Source organism: Zingiber officinale, chromosome 8A (assembly GCF_018446385.1).
Source record: "Zingiber officinale cultivar Zhangliang chromosome 8A, Zo_v1.1, whole genome shotgun sequence".
Taxonomy (NCBI): Eukaryota; Viridiplantae; Streptophyta; class Magnoliopsida; order Zingiberales; family Zingiberaceae; genus Zingiber; species Zingiber officinale.
The window spans coordinates 25,674,013-25,695,632 of record NC_056000.1 but is presented as its reverse complement, the minus strand read 5'-3'; the positions used below and the strand labels follow the sequence as shown (position 1 = coordinate 25,695,632).

Sequence of the window (21,620 nt, the reverse complement as noted above, 5' to 3'; positions counted from 1 at the left end):
GAAAGCTTTGAATTCTAGTGGCTGCTGATCAGTCCACTTGCAGTTATTGAATATTACAGAGGTATTGAATATTATTCCGCATGGCTGCTTCCTAGTGGCATTGTGCACTTACTTTGCTTCTGAAACTGTAAAATGAACTGCTCAGATCGATCTGACACGATAAATCCTGTCTGGCTGTCGTCACTGCAAATATATCGCCATTTCCGGGCTCGGCGTCCATCGATGGAAGTGTAAGAAAATCTGCAGTGCCTCACTGATATATCGTACGGCAGATCGCCAGAAGGACTGCCCTCTGCCACAACAGTCAGTAACGATATACTTCTCGACTCCTATAAAAATGCTACCAGCTGCACTCATCCGTTCGTCATTGGGTGACCTTCTCAGATAGTTCTGGTTCCGACCATGGAATCCACCGTCAACTCATCTACTGTGGTGGCTGACGATGCCTTTGATGCTCCGCCGCAACTCGAGGGGATCGCGGCCGTGGTTGGCTACCACGTTCTCTTCGGCCGGCCGCCGCCGAGCTCTTCGTCGCCCGGCGGGAGCGAGAGGACGGCGGCGGTTGATGGCGCGGCGGGCGCCGTGGCGCCGATTAACTACCGAGGAGTGAGGAAGCGGCCGTGGGGGCGGTGGTCGGCGGAGATACGCGATCGGGTGGGGCGGTGCCGGCTTTGGCTGGGGACGTTCGACACGGCCGAGGAGGCGGCGCGCGCGTACGACGAGGCGGCGCGGCGGCTGAGGGGGGCCAAGGCGCGCACCAACTTCGCCGTCCCTCCGTCGTGCATGCTACCGGCGGCTCCCGTCGGTAGCTCCTCTCCGCCGACCTCTGCCTCCGCTCCCGATCCCGCCGCCGCTGGCGGCGGCGTTGGGTCGACGATGAAGAAGAAGCAGAGGCGAAGGAGGGCGGAGGAGGGGGAAGCGATCAGCGACAAGAGGAGCAAAGCGGTGACGAGATTCGCGCAGTTGTTCGGGCCTTCGAGTTCGAGTGCGGGAGTGAACAAAACTGATGTGGATGGGATTTGATGAACCCTCAAACACGTCGTTCCTCATTTTGCAATATATATCTATAATTTAAGAACAGCTCCTTTTTATGTCTTTATATTAATTTTTTTTAAAAAAAAATGTTAAATCTGCGACTAATTTCTTCAAATAAAAACCAAAAAAGCTCGATGATACACGTTAGCGTTTGAAGTCTGACTTGCATTCTGAAACATGCTGCTGCTGATTGTTCTTCCTTGGAATGTCCCCTCGCTGGCGTTGAAGTACGTAAGAAAGGCAAAAAGATGCAGTATTAATTGCATGGCATTGGCATTGGCATTGGCATGTATGTGAATTGTGAAAACTGAGTCATCTCCATTCCATTCCATGCTCAAATATATAGATAGATATGTGAGCAGTGAGTGACGGAGCATGCATGCAAGGACGTGTATTGATCAGCGTTATCTGTACGTATTTGACAGGATGCTGATGGATGGATGGATGGAATGCATTCGATCTGTCATCCATCTATCTAGCAGTTATATTGAATATAACTCATACAATATGTGTATATACGGATTAATTGGGAGACAAGGAAGCACTCGAATACGTATGAATTGGGGTTTGGCTGCATGGTGATGGTGTGTATATATGGTGCGATACTATGCTCACTCTCTCACGTTTAAGATGCGCTTCCGTCATCAGTCGCTCTCAGCTCATATATTTTTGATAACATATAATAAAATATAGTAACAATTACTTTAAATAGTAAAATAAAAAAAAGAATAATATAATATTATAAAACTTTAATATTTATCATTATAAAACTTTAATAATACGATGATTTAAGTTCTCTCGTAAACTTGGAGATATATAGAGATAGAGAAGATTCCCAACTTCTCATTGACTCTATTTACTTGTGTGTAAAAAATGAGTACATCAATGTGGATTGTACCGTAAGGCATCTAGATTGGTGACTCTGCTAAGTGTATTTCACCTTTCTCAGTTTGATTCCAAGTAAAACTTAAAATCAACATAAATCCTTGTTCTTGGTGGTGGTATAAATGAGGACAGAAACAATTCATTTATAAATAAATGTCATCCTCGAAGACAAGTTTGGTCAAAATTATGTATCTTTTGCCAGTAAATTTACAATTTATACTAATTTGGATGGAGCTGCGAACCTCAACAGATTTATATACAAGGAAACGCAGCGTAACCAGTTATTTTTCAAGAAGCTTAAGCATTGCGTGAGGATAACAGACCGTTGCCACACTTTGTTAGAATGCATCATTTTGATGACCGAATCAACTATGACTAATAGGCATAGAAAAAGAATAATTTGTGATGAAGAGTTCATTTCTTCCATCCCTCTATCTTCTCTTCCCCAATGATCCATCTGGTCAACTGGCTCGGGTCCTCTGCCAAGCCTTTGAATGAAGAGACTATTCCGAGATCTGCTCCAATCTGAGCATACTCATTGAGATAAGCCAGCATTTCGACCTCTATTTCTGTGTCATTCATGTTATCGAACGACAAGGATAAAGCTTCTGCATAGTGTCTCTCTTTTTCAGGATCATGCTCAAAGGGATCCATAACTGCACCCTGAAAGAAAATCTCAAGAGTGAAACTTATATTCACATTCAATTTCTTTGAGCTATTAAAGTTCAAAATATGTTACCTGACATAACATGGCATAATGCTTGTAAGCCTCACTATTTTCATCCTGGTCGTATATCAAATTCCCGCCATACCAATTGTCATCTTCATCAACAGAGGTCACTGCATGGTATCTGGAAAAACAAGAGCATTGTGACCAAAAGTGGAACATATGTTTTCTCTAATAGTAAATCAACAAGGATCCAAAACTTGATTCTATTTCGACATGAAATGTAGAATTATTTAAGACTTAGTAAAAGACAATATAGGAACCACAGTCAAACATTCTATTATATACATCTCATAATTTTAAGAGACAAGTAGAGGATACAAATGTTACATTGATATACAAAGAAGCTAGAGTGCATAGATAATTTGGAAGAGATAATTACTTCTTGAAGATATCCTCCTCGCACACATCATCTATGTGAGAAAGCCAATTTAAGCTATCATAACCAGCAGCACAGAAATCATCTTCAAGCTTCCCATTTTCCATTTCATTAACTGTTACTTTTGAGGCAGGCATATTTTCTTCATACTTTCTATGGCCAAATAACCAATTTGGGCTTTTAAGTTGTATTTCACTGTAATAGGTTACACAGAAGTACATTAGCATTGCAAAATAACAATCACAGATGGCATATAATTAGGAATTATATGGAGTTGCATAATATAACTGGCAAAAGAAAAAAAAAATAGAAAAAAATCATCTACATTACACAAAAAATGCCAAGACTATTTACACTTGAAACTTGATGACTGTTGATAACTATCAAATGATGAGTGAAGAGAGCATTTCCGTGTTGAACAACAGGCCCTATGAGTGCCAGAGACCGTTGATCAACTGTTGCACCAAGCTAGCGTACCAACAACAAGATAGTCTCAGTGGCCCTCTAGCACACAAATCTATGCAAAGGGCAATTCACTATCCAGCTTGAACTGGCCACAAACTCCTTTGCAGACACTGCCTCCCTAGTTCACTCTCCACAATCAAGATCTGATGATCTCATTAGCCTTTTATCATACAGTCCAGTCACCAATTAACTCATCACACAGTTTAAGGCGCATGAACCACTTGGTAAAAGATAGAGGAACGTTCTGAAAGCAAATGTTATCATGAAAATAGCTACACTACCAACTGGTTGAAAGTAGTTAATTCGAGGGTGTAATCCTTCCACCCTTAAATCCGTTTAAATCTACACATATTAAGCAAATCTAAACTATCCGCTTGAATGTTTTCTTGTTATCATTTCTTGCTGTATAGGGAAACAATTGGCCTAGGTGTGATAAACCGCTTAAGGACTGTCTACCCACTGCTCAGTCAGCAAATGGCAACCATTTTTCTTATTTTCCTTTTGGAGGGGGCACAATTATTTCCTTCTGTTCATTCAGGAAACACAGTGAAATTTCATGGCAATCATGTATGACTGAAGAAAACCATCCAATGTGTCCCAAACAAAAGAGTAGAATTGAACTTTTATCCCACTATAAGTGGGATCAGCTATATGGATCCTCCTATGTCATTGGGCTTGATCCCCTACCATATCCTCATCTATATTTGAGGATATACAAGTAGGTGTTTGATAATAAAAACTATCTAGATGTACTTTCAAAACACTCCCCTCAAATTGGTTCAAAAATAACATAAAAATCCAACTTGTTAAAGCTATATTTAATTTCAGGTCCACTTTTAGATTTAGTTACAAATTCTCATAGTTGGTCAATGGAGCTAATGGGAATTTTATTGGATTGAGTTTGATTAAGTGAGAATCAATATATGCTTTTTCCACTTATGAACCACTAGATTCAAGGCTATGTGCATGGCATGTTAGTTGTCATGATAAAATTTCACTAGCTATATAAGAGCATGTCTCAGCTCAGGCATCAATTGTTTGACCCAGATAAGTTCACATGTTGATAAGATTATACCCTATCTCTCCCAACACTTGATTGCACTACAACAATCTATTTCTTTCTATTCAAGCAAATCATATCACCACCCAAAATAGTGCAAAAAACTGAAGTGGTTCATTTATCCTACCCAATTTGCATCAATATAACCAACAATATAAAAATGACCTCGATTATAAAACAAGAGACATTTTCTCAAAGATGCTTAAGGCATAATGTGTTCGTCCCACATGGGTTTTTTTATGGTTGACTAACATGTTCAAATGAGTCATTTGTGTTTAACTTAGTCAAGCCAATAGACTAGCTAAATGGATCAACTTGAGAAGTCTTTTGACCACAAAAGGATGCCCAAATATTTGTACTTCAGGTAGATGCATTATAATGTATAAATATGTGCCTCAACAGAAGTCAGTAACTTAAAACCCTTGAAAATTGATTTTCAATGTTGACTGTTCACTGTTGGCCTACTAAACATCTTGGTTTAGTTGACCAAGCACTATTGGTTGACCAAATAAATTTAATTTGGGCTACCAAACTGATGGATAGTGATCATCAAATGACTTGTGTGATACTTATCCATTCATCTATCCAATGGTGGTGCTTTGGTTTTATAGTGATCATCAAATAGACACGTCCTTTATAAAGTTCTTTTCGTTTTTTAGCAAATACTCTTTATGAGCTTTATGTATGTCTTTTACATAGACATTGGGCTTTGCTTTGTATCTCTTATTCTTCCTGCGCACTTTATTTATATTTTTTCAAAGAGATTGAGTTGTTTTCTTCTTCTCTCTTTTGTACTTATATTCTAAGAGTGTCAAAGTTTTAATCTAGCTCTTAGAACAGATCTGAAATTTATGAGACTATATTCACAAGATTGTAAAGATCATTCTTAATCATTTCTTAATGGTGAGATTTTTCATTGGGAAAGTGTAGCACCAAAACAACATGGGCTATGGAATAGAATGAATCTACGAATCATGTTAAAAGATCATGATAGCATTGTTTCTCCTTTTTATCTTAGTCTTTCGTGTTGCAATTAATTAAGCTTTTCTCGTAATTAATTAAGTTTTTATCATTGAAATACAATTCAAGAATTATGTTGCACTTATAAGATTTATCGTTACAATTACAAAATTTATCTTTGTATTTTATTTCTTTTCATTGCAATTTAGTTACTAAATTTAGTGTAACAAATATTTTGTTTTTAGAAATTGTTTTTTTTTTTGGCTAGAAATTATTAATACCTTGACACACTATTTGTTTTCAAAAATCTCATACTAATCATTTACGTCTATCATAGTAGCGTGGTTTAACATGCAGCGGTAAGAGTTGGTAAGTAATGAAATTTATAAAATTTATAATAATAGTAAAGCAAGGGTACAAATAAAGTGCTACGGTGATCTTTTCTCAACAATCAATTAAACTATGAAAGCATGATAAGAAAATACATGCTGACATTTTTTTCCTTTTTTTGTGATACAGAAAAAAACAAATGTTTTGTGAAAAAAATTAGGTAAATGCAAGAATTTAACACCCAAATAAAATTAAACAAAACTAATTTTCAAATGAGGAACGAGTTTACAGGAGTAATGTGAGTCTATTATGCTGCCAAAGTTTAAGGTGCACTGTCTTGATGGTGGGGGATGATATCTACCTCAAATGTATCATATTACTACAAATCTAAAAAATGGAGGACTAATCTACAAATCTACAATTTAATAGACTAATTTGTAAAAAACTTATCAGGTTGTCTCAGATCAAAGGATATAATTGTGGGTGGCTGGGGGAGACATCGATGAGAGATGGTCGCATGTGAGCATTGAATCCTGAGGCACTAAGGAGCCAAGTATTGATGTTGGGTAAAGGTGAGGACACCTAGGACAGCAGTGGCATTGACAAAGTGATTTGGATGAGGGAAGGGATACAACGAGGTCAGAGAATAAAGTGTTGCGGAAAGAGGAGTGGTAGTGAGCACCCGATTCATCCTCCCTAATGCGACACAAATGGTGAGCCACAAAGGACCATGATCTTGTGGCTTCATCCTTGAATGGCGCATGCAACCATGTAGCTTCTCGTGTCGATGAGATTGTCAAAGTGGCTATAAGAAACAAGAACTCAAGAATCGAAGAACTACAAGAAAACGACATAGCCAAGGGGAATGTAAGAACCGAATTAGGAATTTGACTTTGATACTAATTGATGCAACATTACGATCAACTCAACTTATTGAAAGGAGAAATACAAATGAGCCAACTTAAACACTTCGACAAAATCTCAAATAAATCTAACTCCAATAAGATTCCAAATAAACAAACTTTTTAAAAATTTAAAATAGCAGACTTAAAACCATAACTACATCAAATCTACACCATAAATTTGAATGTACCACTCAGCCACCAAGGGACCTTTCTATAGTCATTAGGAGAGATGAAACGTCACCTCAGCATCACCTCCAAGGCGACTAATTGGTATTGCTGCCTATAGTCATTAGGAGAGCATTTACCAATGAAGATTCACTTACAAAACCCACTTACAAGATTAAACTATGTTCTAATGACAAAAACAAAGTATAAGATCTCGAGACGTGGCGATCGGAATGATAAATTTTGTTCGCCGACTGGCATGGCATTGAGCTTGGAACCATGAGATTGCGGAGGTGCTTGCAACCTTGCGGCGGGTCGCGGAGGTGCCGCAGAGGCACCACGGGTCGTGGAGGCCCCCACAAGGTTGCAAGATTATTTATTTATTTATTTATTACCTTTTTTTGCAAATATTTCTTTTCCCTCCCTCTATTAATGTTTTCCTCTATAGAAAGAAAAATATATAATTTATTTTTCTCCATGGAGAAAAAACCTCTTTAAGGATAAAAGATACATATTATTAAAATAAATAAATAAATAAAATTATTAACCTTATAAAATATACTACTATCAATAAATTAAATTATTTTATATATAAATTTAGTTTAATTTTAAACTAATCAAAATAAATTCAAATAAAATCCAATTTATGTTAGTGCAATCAACCTCTATGGTTTGATGTCTGACAATATATTTAATGGAGCATTGGTTAATGTTGACCTAGTAAGGGAGAAGTCTAGTCAAATTTATGGTTTGATGTCTGACAATATATTTAATGGAGCATTGGTTAATGTTGACCTAGTCAAGTGAGAAGTCTAGTCAAATCAAGTTTGACTGAGTGATTGCAAGTGGTGAGTAGTCTACCGACTGACTAGCAAGTCCAAGCAGATTAAGGTGACCGCTTGGTAAGAGGAAAAACCCTAGGGGGATGTAACCCTAGGTAAAGAGGAAAACTCTAGGGAGAGGTAACCCTAGGTCTTGGAGGAGTGAACTCCAAGTAAAAGCCCTAGTGAGTGAAGCTAAGCCCTAATGCGTGAAGCTAGATAATAAAAGCCCTGGTGAGTGAAGCCAGATAATGAAACCCTAGGTACCTAGGGGAGATAGCCCTAAGTAGTGAGAAGTCTTGAAGGAGTGAACTTTAGGCATGTGTGATCAGATGGTTTCCGATCGACCGCGTGCGATCAACCGGGCCAGCGGATTTTGATAAACCTAAGTATAGTTTTACCAACACTATTTTACATTACTATTATTTGTTGTTGTGCTAATTAGTATTGTAGGAAAAGTCTTAGTGGATCAGGCCAAACACTGAGCAGAGAAAGTCCAAACCAGTCTGAAGGACGAGATGTTTGACAGGTGAGTTAAGGTAAACTACTGAAGGTAGTGAAGTGAGATCGTGTCCCATTAGGGACAAACCTTAGGTACTAATCCAACTAAAGAAATCGACAAAGGTTTCTAAATTGAGATCAGGCCCGTTAGTACTATCTTATTCATGCATACTATATCAACATTAATCTTGCTCTGCAAATTTATTTTCTAACTCCATTTTGCAAGGTAATTATTATTTATGTTACTAATATTATTTTTGCAGAAAATGAGGTTCCATTGAAGGAGCAAATGTGTTTAGTTGACAGATCAAAGAAACATCAGAATAGTGAAATTTGAATCAGAACAGAAAAGGAAAAAGTTGTTAAGTCGATGGATAAAGCCTTATCAGTCGACGGAACACCATGCTCTCAGGGATTGGGCTAATCAGATCTGAGCAAACAGGGAAAGCAAGGTTCAGTCGACAGAAAGATCTTGATCCATCGATGGAACAACGAGATTTCTGTGATCAAATGGATCGGATCACCGCAAACAAGGAAAGAACAGTGGATCCGTCGAAGGATAAAAGGATCAATTAACAAATAGGTTTAGTCGATGGAACCCTTTATCAATCGACGAAACAAGCCCTACAAAAAAGCACTCGAGCTCTGAGCCAAAAAGAACTCCAGCTTTTCAATTTTCTAATGCGCTTATTCTCTGCTCGTGCTAACTCCAACTACTAAGACACCGAGAGGCTTCCGACAACCTATGCTTCATCTTCTATACAATTGTTGCCGATATATTTATTTTACTTGCACATTGTAATCATAATTGTACTATTATTCTATCATTTAGTGGATTACCCAACGAACGTGATCAACGATCGCGGGCCTCCCTCCTCCTCCTCCTTCTCCTCCTCCTCCTCTTGTACTCTTACGATCCAACAGTTTAAACCTATTTAATCATGCCATGTTTACTTAGTGAACTTTATTTGGTGGACTTCAATTAACCCTATATCTATTTTTACTTGTATCGAACTTTTTATAAGATAATATCAAATTTAGCAATCAAATATTAATAATTTTTTAAATTATTATATTTTAAATTTTAAAAGTACTAAAATTGTATTGGCATGGCACGAAATACTAAAACCATATCGTTCCGTCATAAACCAAAAACTTCAGCCCTACTTGAAATTATAAACCTTACACAAATACATATTCGGTTTAAAAGCTTATATAAAGAAACAAATCAAAAATGTAGTTGACAAAAAATATCAAAATGGGAAACTTACGCTGCATCTGGTGCCATTCCAGAACTTCCTGTAATAGCATTTGCCTTTACATCAGATTCTTTGTATAGACTTACGTTCATTAAAGAACTGCATGTTTGTTCCATTAGCTTATCAAATGATGTCAATTTGATCCTCAAGAAATCTCTTTTGTAGGCAGGTATTGGTACAAGAGTTGACTGAAGTCCAGATAGATGAGTTGTGTCAAATGGTAAGCTGTAGAAGATTCAAATCATGTTAACCTAGGGAATTGGCTAGAAAAAATAGTGAGTGATGAATTTATTCTTAACTTTGCACTATAACTAGCAGATACTATAAAGAATAATAATAGTGCTTATGATGAATAAATAAAATACATGATTTATAATAAGTAGCCAAAAATTTTTTTCACCTTCTGTCAGAATCAGGAACGACTTCATCACCAATTCCGGCAACATGAAGATAGTAATCAGTCTCCAACTCCCAAAGAGCTGGTTTTCCATCTTTTGGTTGAAAGTAACCTAAAAAACTGATCATGAAACAAAAACAACAAGAAGATGGTTTAAAATGACAGCAGATGTTTCCAAGAAGACATGGATTAACCAAAGATGAGCAGATAAAGTGCAAAAACAGGAAATGCAATTTCAGGGACAGCAGAATAATGAGATACAGAAGAAAGACTTCTAAAGGATATTACAGGTTTATGGCATCTTGTTTTTCACCATCTGTGTAAGCATTGCTGTAGTAACGCCGTATAGACTTCAAAAACTCACGAGATTGAGTAGTGGCATTCCACTTGCCTTGCCTTTCGGGAAAGACCTAACAAGGGGGGGAAAAAGGTTTAAAAAAAATCAATGAAGTATTTATTTGATTTCATAATCTACACAAAACAAAAAGTCAACAACAAAAGAAGATAATGCAAACTAGATGTGTTGTTATCAGAACCATACAGTGTTATGAGCTGCAGAACCTCCATATTGTTGAGCAAGTGCATCACCCATACTCTGGTACATATCCATTAGAGCAGCAGCAATGCTGCTATCTGCGTCAATTTTTGGAACATCACTAAGTCCCAATGCCTGTAGTTGGCGGCCTAAAGCTGCCAATCCATAAGCATATTGTGCAACATTGGTACGGTCTAAACAGTCAATGCAGTTAGTACGCAGAACTCCACTTTGAAAACGAGGCCCACCAAGGATCTGTAGCTTCTGATTTAACTTCTTTTCTCTATCTGGAAAGACCATTGTGTTTAAAGCTTCAAGGTTACTTGCCATCCTAGCAAGGTCTCCAGAGCTGGCTCTAAGATCCCCAATGCTGCCGTCTCTATATACAACACATTTTACAATATTAGTAGTGTGCCCAAGTGAGGATTAAAACAACAGCATAAATATGATAACATGGGGAAAAAAGCAGTTAGGATTAGTAGCACCATACAAAGATTGAGAAGTTCACAAAAACTAGGGATCCAAAGAAATTAATTGGTAAGTAGCTAGATTGCATTAAAAATTGTTAGAAGTCGCCAAAAATTTGGTCAAATTAGAATGCAAATGGATGTAATCAGGTTAATATTATATTTGATCAAATTGAGATGCCTTTTGAAAATCCTAAGCGATCTAATCTTTTCTTTAACCCAAGCTTGATTATTAAAAACTCGCATGGGAAGAATTGCTTAGCATTCACCATAATATCAAAAACCATTCATTCAACCTTGTAATTACATGTTAGAGTTACACTTGACTCATCTTTTTCTTGTTCACTATTGATTGAGTGCTATTATTGTGGACCAACAGGGATAATTGTGGGTTGAGGACGTAATAATATTTCTCCCTTCTTAGAATAGATGATGAAACTGTAATGTTATATTTGTAATACTTTTATTAGTTTTAAAATTGTTAGTGAGTTTAATATTTATCCTTATCCAGTGTCCTCTTTCTTTTAATGAATATTTTACAGTCTTCTCAGACATCCTCATTTCAAATAGCAATATCAACCTTTATTCAATCTCTCTCTGGATACTATCTTTGTCTCAAGTGTAGATGTTAAAACTTTATTTTATCTATTACTCTGCAACCTAACTTGCTTCTTTTGTTTCACAGGACGTTAAAGAGGAAGATTATATCAGGACGTTAAAGAGGAAGATTATATCAAATCCTTTAAAGATCCTCATAAACTTCATCTTACAAAGATCTCTCTATCTAAGATGTCATCAACTTCAGTGTAACTATCAACTCTCTAAAAATCATTCAAAGCAACTTGTTGTCAAGCTTCTCAGCAGATGTATTATTGTTGTGTCTTCATCAAGTATCGTAGTTTTATTTTCTTTTTGTTAGATTTTTTGGTTCATATAACAAGTTGAACATAGAGGAGTGTCACAATTATTAGAACTAGTACTAATAGTCATGATATATTTAGTTATAGTTGTCTCCTAAATAGATGATGTAATAATCTTTCTTGATAACAACAAATATAATACAATATTTTATTCCCTATTTCAATAAATATAAGCATACAAGAAAGTAGAGACAGAGAGGACAGAGAAAGCAATGTAGTTAAGAATTAGACTGATATTATGGAAATTCTTGAAATTCGAAATCAATATCAAAGGTTGACAGCACTCTTCATCTGCATATACATCTAAGAACTGCTCTTTTTACCATAGCAATAAAAATTGGACCAAACCATCAGTTAGACTACAACAACAACCAAGTCTTTATCACACTAAGTGGGGAGACTATCAGTTAGACTGGAGAAAGAAAATCAAAACTAGATACTTCTCAAGGTCAGGTTAGCTCAGGAATTTGGCATGCAAGAAACACGTTGGATTGGCCAGTTTTGTGAAAAGACAGTTGAAAAGGCCAATTTTCAGAAAAGTAGCAGGTCAAGTAATTTTTAGAAAGTTGGGTCGATTGATCATGACTTAAAATGCCAAAAATGCACTTTTGTTTCAAATTATTAAATTTGGAATAAGAACAAAATTCTTTTTCATATTTTAACATACTAAATAAATTTTACAAAATAAAAAAACATTTAAAATAAAATTGCAAGCTGATTATTCTAACTTATAATAACACCTATTCCATATGTACTAATATTTTTTTTTTTTACATTTGGTGTCTAATCATATTCTAATGATTTTTATATTAATATGGAACTTGTCCAATATAATTATTCATTATTTTTATTACTATGGACAAATTTATAATACAATAAAAGACATGTGTCTTTGTGATGTGAATTATTTGTTTGACATAATTTCTTAATCTCCTTTATTACCTAAATTTATAGTTTAGGAATGCATGATAAATTTTCAGTTTCACCAGCAGATTTAGTCATCTAGGTCAGTCTAGCTAATGAAATCAGACAAGTAAATGTCCCAAGTCCACAAGTGGTTTGATCAGTTGGCCTGCTAGTCTGACCATTGCACAGTGACTCAGAGGCTGATTCAATTTCCAATTCAGTTTTTTTAACCATGCCTTTTAATCTAATTTAGCAACACATCTTGTAGTTAAAAGATTAGTCCCCTTTCATCATTCTACCCTTTCTTGCAAGATATTAGAAAAATTATAAAACAAAAGTCTTGTCACATAGCTATCCACACAGAAATGAAAATTTTTTATTTTGATTTTATATAATCCACACACACAATTCATACACAAGTGCCACAAGGTATAATTAATCCTAACTTCCCCAAAAAATATTATATACCTTCCAGTGCTTGTTCGACTGATCTGTGCGGATTTCTTTCTAGCAATGATTGGCTTTCCACTGTAATAAAAGCCAGTCAAATCAAGTGCTTCACTAGCCACCGCACCTAAAACAGCCAGCACATTGGCAGACTTGCTATAACGTTTGGAGAAGAAAAGAATCAGATGGTAATAGTTTTATCGCAAATGTATGAAAATAGCATATTGATAGTACCTTTTTGCAAATTTATGAAAATCCCAGTGAATAAATTTCAACTGGCTTTCTTCTGGAAGAATTTGGTTAAGATAGCCAACAGCATTAGCAAATTCGCGCCTCAACATCATTTCACGAGGTCTTTTCTCAAAAGTCTACATAAATCAGTAACCAAGTCAACAAAATTTCATAAATATAAAAAAAAAAAAAATATTGAATACACCATAATAGACTATGATAGAGGAACCATTAACTCTAAATTTGCTTTGGAAACATATTGTAGCATAATATCAAAGGTCTCACTATCCATCATACTGAGGTTTGAATTCTCGAGATGAACTGACATTTTGAACCTTGGGCAACTGAAGATTGTTGGGTGTGCTAAGTGTTAGCATTGGAGGTGTGAACAACACAAGAAGAGATGGAGAAGGAAGAAAACTTGCCCATTTTGTGAAGTTATTGCAAAGTTGAGAGAGACTTCTTAGAATCCTTCACTGCCTAGCTGAGAAATACACACTGTGAAGCTACAAAGCCACAAAGCCCTCATCGTGAAGCTGCAAAGCACTGAAGACCTCACCGCAAAGTCCTTGCTGCTGGATCTTGCCTGAGTTTTAGACCTTCACATCACTGGACTCACAATATAAGCCCTCGCTGCCTTGCGAAATCTTCAACAATCTTACCCAGGGTCATCCTTGACCTTGCATTGCATTGCATTGCAAGAAAAATCAAATGCCTTGGGGGAAGGCCGGTTCGTAGTCATCTTCACAGATGGAATGCAAAAGTGTTTTAGGTATTTTGAGTTGTTCTACATGCTGATCAGGAAAGCAAATACTTTGCCTGTACCAACTGGCACTGAACGAAATTTGGAACCACACATCACTTATGCAAATAAATCATGTCCTAATGCAACTCTCCAGAAAGGTGGTTTCAGTTTCATAAAGATCTTCCTTAAAAATATTTCTAAGATGTAGCCAAATTACTTGGAGTTACTTGTATGGTTTGTCCAACTTCCTAACTTTTATATGCAAGCCAGGATAGTCTTTTCTTATCAAAACCATGGTTTGAAATCTTGTACCATGCTGGGAAAAGATCCAAATATATCATTGAAACTCTGTATTACTTGATACTGAGACAATGTCTCCTGTGTTTTTAATCAATCATATCAACGAATATCATATCATGTCAATACTCAAATCCCCTTGAGATGCTAAAATTAAGATAATGTTGTCATTCTTTTTCTTTAGTTTGTCACCATATAAGATAATGTCAAAATTGTACTATTCCATATGGAAAGGAAATATTGAACTAAACTATGTATTAATTATATAGTTGTCATATCTTTTTCTTTTTCTTCTTTATCTCTTTCCTCTTTCCACCTCCAATTTACTATCGGTACCATTCATTATAACATCAGCACGATACCAAAACAATATCATTTTAGTCAAAGACCAAACACCCGTACGGCTCGAGATTTTGAACATTGATCAAAACCATACTTTTTGTCACGCATTCTTTATGGTGATTAGGAGGCCCCTATACCTTGAAACATAGCGAGTGAAAATCCAGTAATCAATTTCTAAGATATCTCAATTAATATGAGATTTTATACCCTTTTATGCTGGTTGACATTGTCTAATGCAACCCATCATCTTTTAACCAGAAATTGAGACTAACATTGGAGGTGTTACAGAAACAATTAATATGAAAATTGGATAGTTGAAGTATATAGATTTAATGGACAAGTTGTCTGCCAGGGCTCAATCGGCATTCATTAAGCTCACAGGCTAGTTGATTTAACCTTTTGAACCTGATTAATCATCTTTCTAACTGCCGTAAGCTCAGAGATCAATGTCTACAACTACAAGGGCAGGTTAGGATAAGTTATGAAAAACTGTGCAGCTCTTACTAAAATTCTGCATACCATTTATCTAAAGTATCTTCATCTAGCGTGTATACACTAAATCACTTAAGAGTCATAACAGACAAGTTAAACCCTTAGCAACCAAATGAGGAAAGAAGCCAACAATAAAAGATCTAGCAAGCACCTTAATAAGATTAAGAACAATGATTGGATTCCCATAACGTTTGGCCAGGTCTTCAAAATGCAACTTAGTTGATTGGTATGTAGGATCATATCTTTGTACTGCAATAAGGAAAGAAAAGGTGATAGAAATTCATTTAAGATTTTTTATTTAGAAAATTTAGCATTATTCTCTTTGATATTTACATCTTGCAACTGTCATTTGGTTTACAGCCTTCTCTTTGTCAAAGTGGAAAACAGATTAGAACGCACAAACTTACAGACAATATCAGGTTTAGGACTGAATCTTGAAGCCTCTTGGGACCAAAACAGGGGGATTGAGCCTCGCATCTGTACAACTGAACTCATTTTACCACTGCATGATCCAGCTTCTTCATCAAGGACTATTTGTTCAATCTCAACATCATTAGCAACTCTACCACAATCGTTTACTCCTCTTTTCAAATACCTTAATACAACAATGTTAGCACAACAAAAAGAAATATTGAAAGAGGAACAGCAATGTGAGTTCATAATATGCTTTAAGAACTGATGCCAACTCATAGATCGTCTAACAAAGCCGAGTATTAAGATACAACATCAATGTTTCATGGTGTATCCTGATCTCCTACATCATTTTCAAAAGCTTGAGACATGAACCAAGTAAAGCATAGTGACTGAAAATTTTTAATAGTGCACCTCAGATGAAACTCTATTTTCAATAGACAAATAATTGTATTGGCTGAGGTTTAGCACAAGGTTTAAAATTTCGACCAGTACTGAAATTTCGGTCCCAGATTGGAACAATACGATTTCGGTATTGTATCGTGTCGTGCCGATATGGTTTCGGTATTTTTTTATTTATATATAGTAATTATTAGATAAATATGTTTATGGTGTATAATTTAAAAATAAATTGTATATTGATTTTATATAAGTTCTCCATTATTGAACAATTTAATATTATTAAAAAATAATTAAATATAGTTTTCTTTAAAGAAAATTGATCTATCAATAACTCGAAATAAAATTGACACATAATATATTACCTTACTAATACCAAAAATAGTGGTGTGAATCAAATAGAAGCATTAGTTCTTCAGATTAAATAATCATAATTAAATAAATTAATACAAAGATGTTATTTTATATATAATAATTATATAATTTAATTAATTATTAATTTAAATAATATATATTTAAAATAGTAAAAAATATCAGAATATCAATTAAACAGTATAAATAAATAAATAAAATATCAAAATCTAAATTTGATTTATTATAATTTTTTAAGAATTTTTAAACAAAATGTAAATCAGTAAAAAAAATTCAGATTATCAATTAATAAATTTTATTAATTTTAAAAATTTTAAATATATTTTTATATATTTTATTGGGATAATTTAATTCGGGTTTATGAAAGCCTTTTCGAAGTATCATACTTAAGTTGGGAATTGTTTTAATTAATTAAATCTAATTTTAATTTTCATCGGGGAACAGGAGCATGGAGCACGCGGAACGCCCTCCAATGGCATCATACGTCGCGGGACGCTTCCAGCGCTGCTAGAAGCGTCTCGTGACATTTCCGGTAGCGTCCCGCGACGCTTCTGGCGGCGTCCCGAACGCCTCCGGACACCTTCGGACACCAACGACCCACCTTTTGACGCACAACACATGCGCATGACGCACGCGAAATTGTTCGTCATGCGGTGCCAGTTTCGTTCTGCCGTTGGAAGGGCAAAATTGTATGTGCCGCTCGGCACAGAACGGTATTTCAGTCCTGGTTTAGCATTCCACTCATGCCTAAGATGTGGAATGGCATTGATATAGAGTTCTTCCTCATGGGGACGAGGGGCTTCTTCCTCCTATTGATCTTTCCTCCACTCAAGACATGAACACTTGACAAGAGACGGAACAATTTCAAGGGCCCAAAACTCTCACAGTTTGGTTCTCTGTCAAAGGATCCCTCAACTTGGTCCTTGGCCCCCGTCTTCCTTGCAACTGAACAAGTTTGGTGAAAAGAAGGAACCCTTCCCTTAACCCAATGAAAGAATTCAAGGTTTATTAGTCATTAGCTATTGCACCATATCCTGAACCAATTGCATCGAAATTCATTCTCTCTCCTTGCGATTGGTATTGTGCGAGATACCATATCTTGGTCTAGCACTATTCTAATCTTTTTTGCCTTTTCTGTTGAAGTTTGATTTTTAAGATGGGTCAGACGTCAAAAATAATTGAATCAAAGTTAAATTACTATAATTTGCCACTTAATATCACAGAGATTGGAAACACAAACAAGATAGATTTCTCAAAGATCAACCTGCAAGAAACACTACCAGAAACAGTTCAAATATGAGATAAAGTACATCAACAAAAAAAATGATAGATGAGTTCCTTAAAGCAATATGATAAAAAAAAAAAAGGTTCACAATTGCTTTTAGCCTCAAATAATATCTAAGAGAACTTGACCCAAAAAGGCAATAAGAAAATGCAAGATTAAGAAACGCGCCAATGAGAAGACAAAATGTTTCCTTTCTATTTGATAATATGGAAACTCTTGATTACTAACAAAGAGCTACAAAACCAAAAGCATGGCTGCCACCTAAATAAATTTGTGAAACATACCGTGTTCCTGCAAAATGACGAGATCGTCTAGAAATGAGAATAACACTGAATTCCCGACCAAAAATTGAAAGCTTGATCTGCAATTTGAAAATGGTAGCTTTACAATAAAAATACATTTACAAAAAAGCACAAGTGGAATAATGTAGATATAAATTGACACCAGGTGTGAGCAATGTTAACATTTACCATGCTTTTATTCAAGTTGAAGAAAATTATCCAAGATCAAAACCAAATTTAAGAATAAGATTCAAAGCCCCTAACTCAACTTAAATCCAAAGAAGCTTCAATTGATCCACATAATTTAACTCTTAATTTGTCTTTTGATAAATTAACAAAACTCATAAATCTTAGCACAAACAATAGTGTAAAATTATCTAGTGATCTTTTCCACAAAGAACCATTAGCTAAGCCACAAGATTTCATATTAGAAAAATCTTGCTAACTTAAGCCTACAAGCTCTCTGATTGAATTGACATTAGAAGATTCTCCTTGTGAAAAAATCCCCTTAATTATTTAACCTTACAAAAGCCCTAACGGCATGATGTTAGAACAGCCTTGTTGATTTAACACTTTTAAAGAAAGTTCAGCATATGATTATCCAAAACATAAACTTACAAATTATAGCTCCTTCATATTGTCCTAAGCATATGCCCCTTTTTTAGTATTTTATAATTTTAATGTTCATCAATCTACAAAGTTATTTCTTTTATATGCTACTTGTCATCCCATTAAGATTTCTACTGAGTAGATACAAAAGATAAATGTTGAAACTAGGAACACAAGTATATTAAGTAATCATATTACAATAGTATGGCTCTAAGCTCATCAATCTATGAAGTTATTTTTTTATCTGCTACTTGTCATTCAATTTCTACAGAGTACAAAAGATGAATGTGATATGGTAAGTTTTCCTCTCGCATTCATGAATTTGAATTGTCTAACTACTTTAGAAAGCTTCATGTCTAATTTATTTACATGTGAGGAAATTTTATTTTAATGCATATTCATATAGCTTACTAATTTATTTGAATATTATTCAGTTTCGAATTTAAGGATATAATAATTACCTCAAAGAAATTCAAGTCTCTACCCTCCTATATTGAGTTTATCACGAGTTTTGCTTCTTCACTTTGGTGTCAAAATTCATGAATCAGCATTATTATCATTTCAGCATACTATGATTATGATAAAAATGTAAACTTCATTTTGCCCTATGATCAATTAAGGTGTTTTATTGGTCATTGGAAGGTGCAACTAAAAAGGAAGAGATAAAATAAAGGTTCAATTCCTTGAGGAACAAAACAAAATGCCAGATGCAATTATTACATACTCACTGGAACAGCAGTTGAAAGGAGAAGATAATAATGTGATTAATTTAACTTGTTTCGTATCCTAGTTTCATCGAGTCCATTTAGGTATATGATTTTTTTTTCTGTACTATAATACTTATAGTTTATTTCAAATTGTGTGGGTTGGAATTTTTAAAGGACTCTCAATTCCCTCATATTAATTATCTTTGCATAAAAAAATTTCCTCTTTTTGAGTTTTTGTTTTTTGTGTAAGCTTTAACCTGATTTCATGCTGCATCAGAATCAGAAGCATTATTGGTCAATATATCGTTATCCATAAAACTACATGAGAAGAGCGAAAGTTTACATATGAATACTGTTCAAAGAGCAGTAGATGCTCAGTAAATTGACAAAGTAGAAATAAACTAAAATTTTGAAACAACATCAAAGGTAGCTAAAATGCATCAGTGATTAATCTTCCTCAACTTTTAGTATGCACTCTCTAGACACTTGAGGGCTCTCTGCTGTGAGGACTTACATTAAACAAATAAAAAGAATAATTAAAATCAGCATAAAGATTTGAAAAAAATCATAATAAAAAGATATTAAAATGAGGAGGAGATGACCGTATGAATTGACATGGATATAAAGTTTTAGTGAAAAGAAAATAAAAAATATAGCATTTACCTGCTTGAAGTGTCCATGAATCAAAGCAATCGTCCAGCGTGTATTGTTACACCTTGATCTGATTGCTTGTGTGAGGTAGGCATTCCAAACAAACATATTTTCATAAGGCATCTTTTCTGTGTTTATTTCAAGGACGTTCGTCTGTAAGCTTTGCATGAGCGGATATGTATAGCTATAGAAGAAGTCTTTGGTCAAATCTACACTTGACAAAAGCTTCTTGTACCTGCAATAATTAATAAGATTTAAAGAAAGAGATGAAATGGAAAGTTGTATTTACCAGCAACAATAGAAGTAACTGGTTGAAGCACAGGTTTTCTGAAGAGAAATTCAGGTACTTAATAAATAGTATCTTTTGAAGTTGGTCTAGCAATTGCATCTATATAAGACACAATTGAAGTCCCAGGTACATTGCATATTGGTCGGTCATTACCTATGACCTACCATCCATATGTTGCTCTAGACCAATATGAATATTGTAGAAACTCCTTAGGCAATTCGTGAGCAAGAATACTAACAAAAAAAATTTACTTTAGTAACTGCATATGAGAAAAGAAATAGAACTAGACCGAAGCTCTGTCTTCGAGTGAGCGACATCAGATTGAATCGATGAATGTGGAACAGTGATCATCTGGCTTTCATCGATGCAATAAATTGCATGCCCGCATATACTCCCAATCTGCCGTCTCTTAGTGACCAAAATCAGGTAGTACGACTCCAGAAACTTAATGCAACCTAACCACGAAATGAGAAAACGAATCACAACATGTCTGTTATCTTATACAATTCTAGAAAGCAATAGAGAATCAAAGGGGTATAAACCTGCAATGCCGTAAACCTTGCCAAAGAAACTGAGGCCGCCAGTCGCACGATTCCCCTCGCTGATCCTCTGGAGAAGGCTCTTTACTTCCTGCGGAGAGTACACCACAGGATCCTCGCTGATGTTGAGCTCGGACGGTTCGCAGCGGTCGATCTTGAGCACCCTGAAGAACCGCTTGTCCCGATCGCTCCCGATCAAGTAAAATCTCTGCGGAATTCAACAAAACCAGAAAGAATTGAACCATGAAACCACAAAAAGAAAGGTTGAGCGCGAGGGCTACGAGGAGTGATGAGGAAATCTACGGCTCGGGTCTCATAAAGGCGAAATTTCTCGAGGGAGCAGGAGTCCGGATCAAGGTCCTGATCAAGGTCCTGATCTCCGGGCGGCGGCGAAGTAACAGGGAGAGGCGGCGTCGGTGGCCTCTTAGCCATTGTGGCGTGCGTGAGGGGATGCACCTTCGCCTCGCCGGGAGGAAGAGGGAAACTGAGAAGGATGAGCAGACGTTAAATCAGGTTCGAGACTTGAATCGCGTCTGAATTGAACCTTCAACGAGGTGGGTCGACGAGTCGTGATTCGTGAACACAGAACGGTATAATATGTTGGAAGAAAACGTTCCTGGCTTCTAGCAACACTATTTTATTACAGCGTTGTTGATATGAAATAATTGTCATAATATTTTAAAATAAATTAGTTTAATATATTACAAATATTATGTATAGAACATTTAAAATAAAATTATCAAGTTAATTAAAAAAATTTAGACTTATTAAGTTTATCTTAAGATAATCTAAAATAATTTAAGCAG

The 21,620-nt window shown here is 35.6% G+C and overlaps 2 protein-coding genes across 4 annotated transcripts; one reads left to right on the top strand and one right to left on the bottom strand.

Annotated features, from left to right (window-relative positions):
- The first annotated feature begins 402 nt into the window (after window positions 1-402).
- LOC122010620 (ethylene-responsive transcription factor ERF084-like) lies at window positions 403-1,023 on the top strand. The gene has a single exon (XM_042567136.1). The coding sequence runs from the start codon at window positions 403-405 to the stop codon at window positions 1,021-1,023; it is 621 nt and encodes a 206-aa protein (XP_042423070.1).
- Window positions 1,024-2,031: 1,008 nt separating this feature from the next.
- Window positions 2,032-21,392, bottom strand: LOC122008087 (phosphatidylinositol-3-phosphatase SAC1-like). 3 transcript variants are annotated; one of them, XM_042563682.1, is made up of 16 exons: window positions 21,118-21,392; window positions 20,818-21,022; window positions 20,565-20,730; window positions 19,999-20,221; window positions 18,023-18,099; window positions 15,679-15,854; window positions 15,423-15,520; window positions 13,399-13,532; window positions 13,186-13,320; window positions 10,431-10,803; window positions 10,178-10,299; window positions 9,893-10,009; window positions 9,505-9,717; window positions 3,030-3,221; window positions 2,660-2,771; window positions 2,032-2,583 (listed from the first exon to the last, which is right to left on the bottom strand). In XM_042563682.1, the coding sequence occupies exons 1-16, from the start codon at window positions 21,244-21,246 to the stop codon at window positions 2,335-2,337; spliced, it is 2,721 nt and encodes a 906-aa protein (XP_042419616.1). In that variant the 5' UTR covers window positions 21,247-21,392; the 3' UTR covers window positions 2,032-2,334. The 3 variants fall into 3 exon arrangements, with proteins under 3 accessions (XP_042419616.1, XP_042419615.1, XP_042419617.1); XM_042563681.1 differs by having other exon boundaries at window positions 15,679-15,866; window positions 21,118-21,391; XM_042563683.1 differs by having other exon boundaries at window positions 15,679-15,866; window positions 21,096-21,231.
- Between the last annotated feature and the right edge of the window lie 228 nt (window positions 21,393-21,620).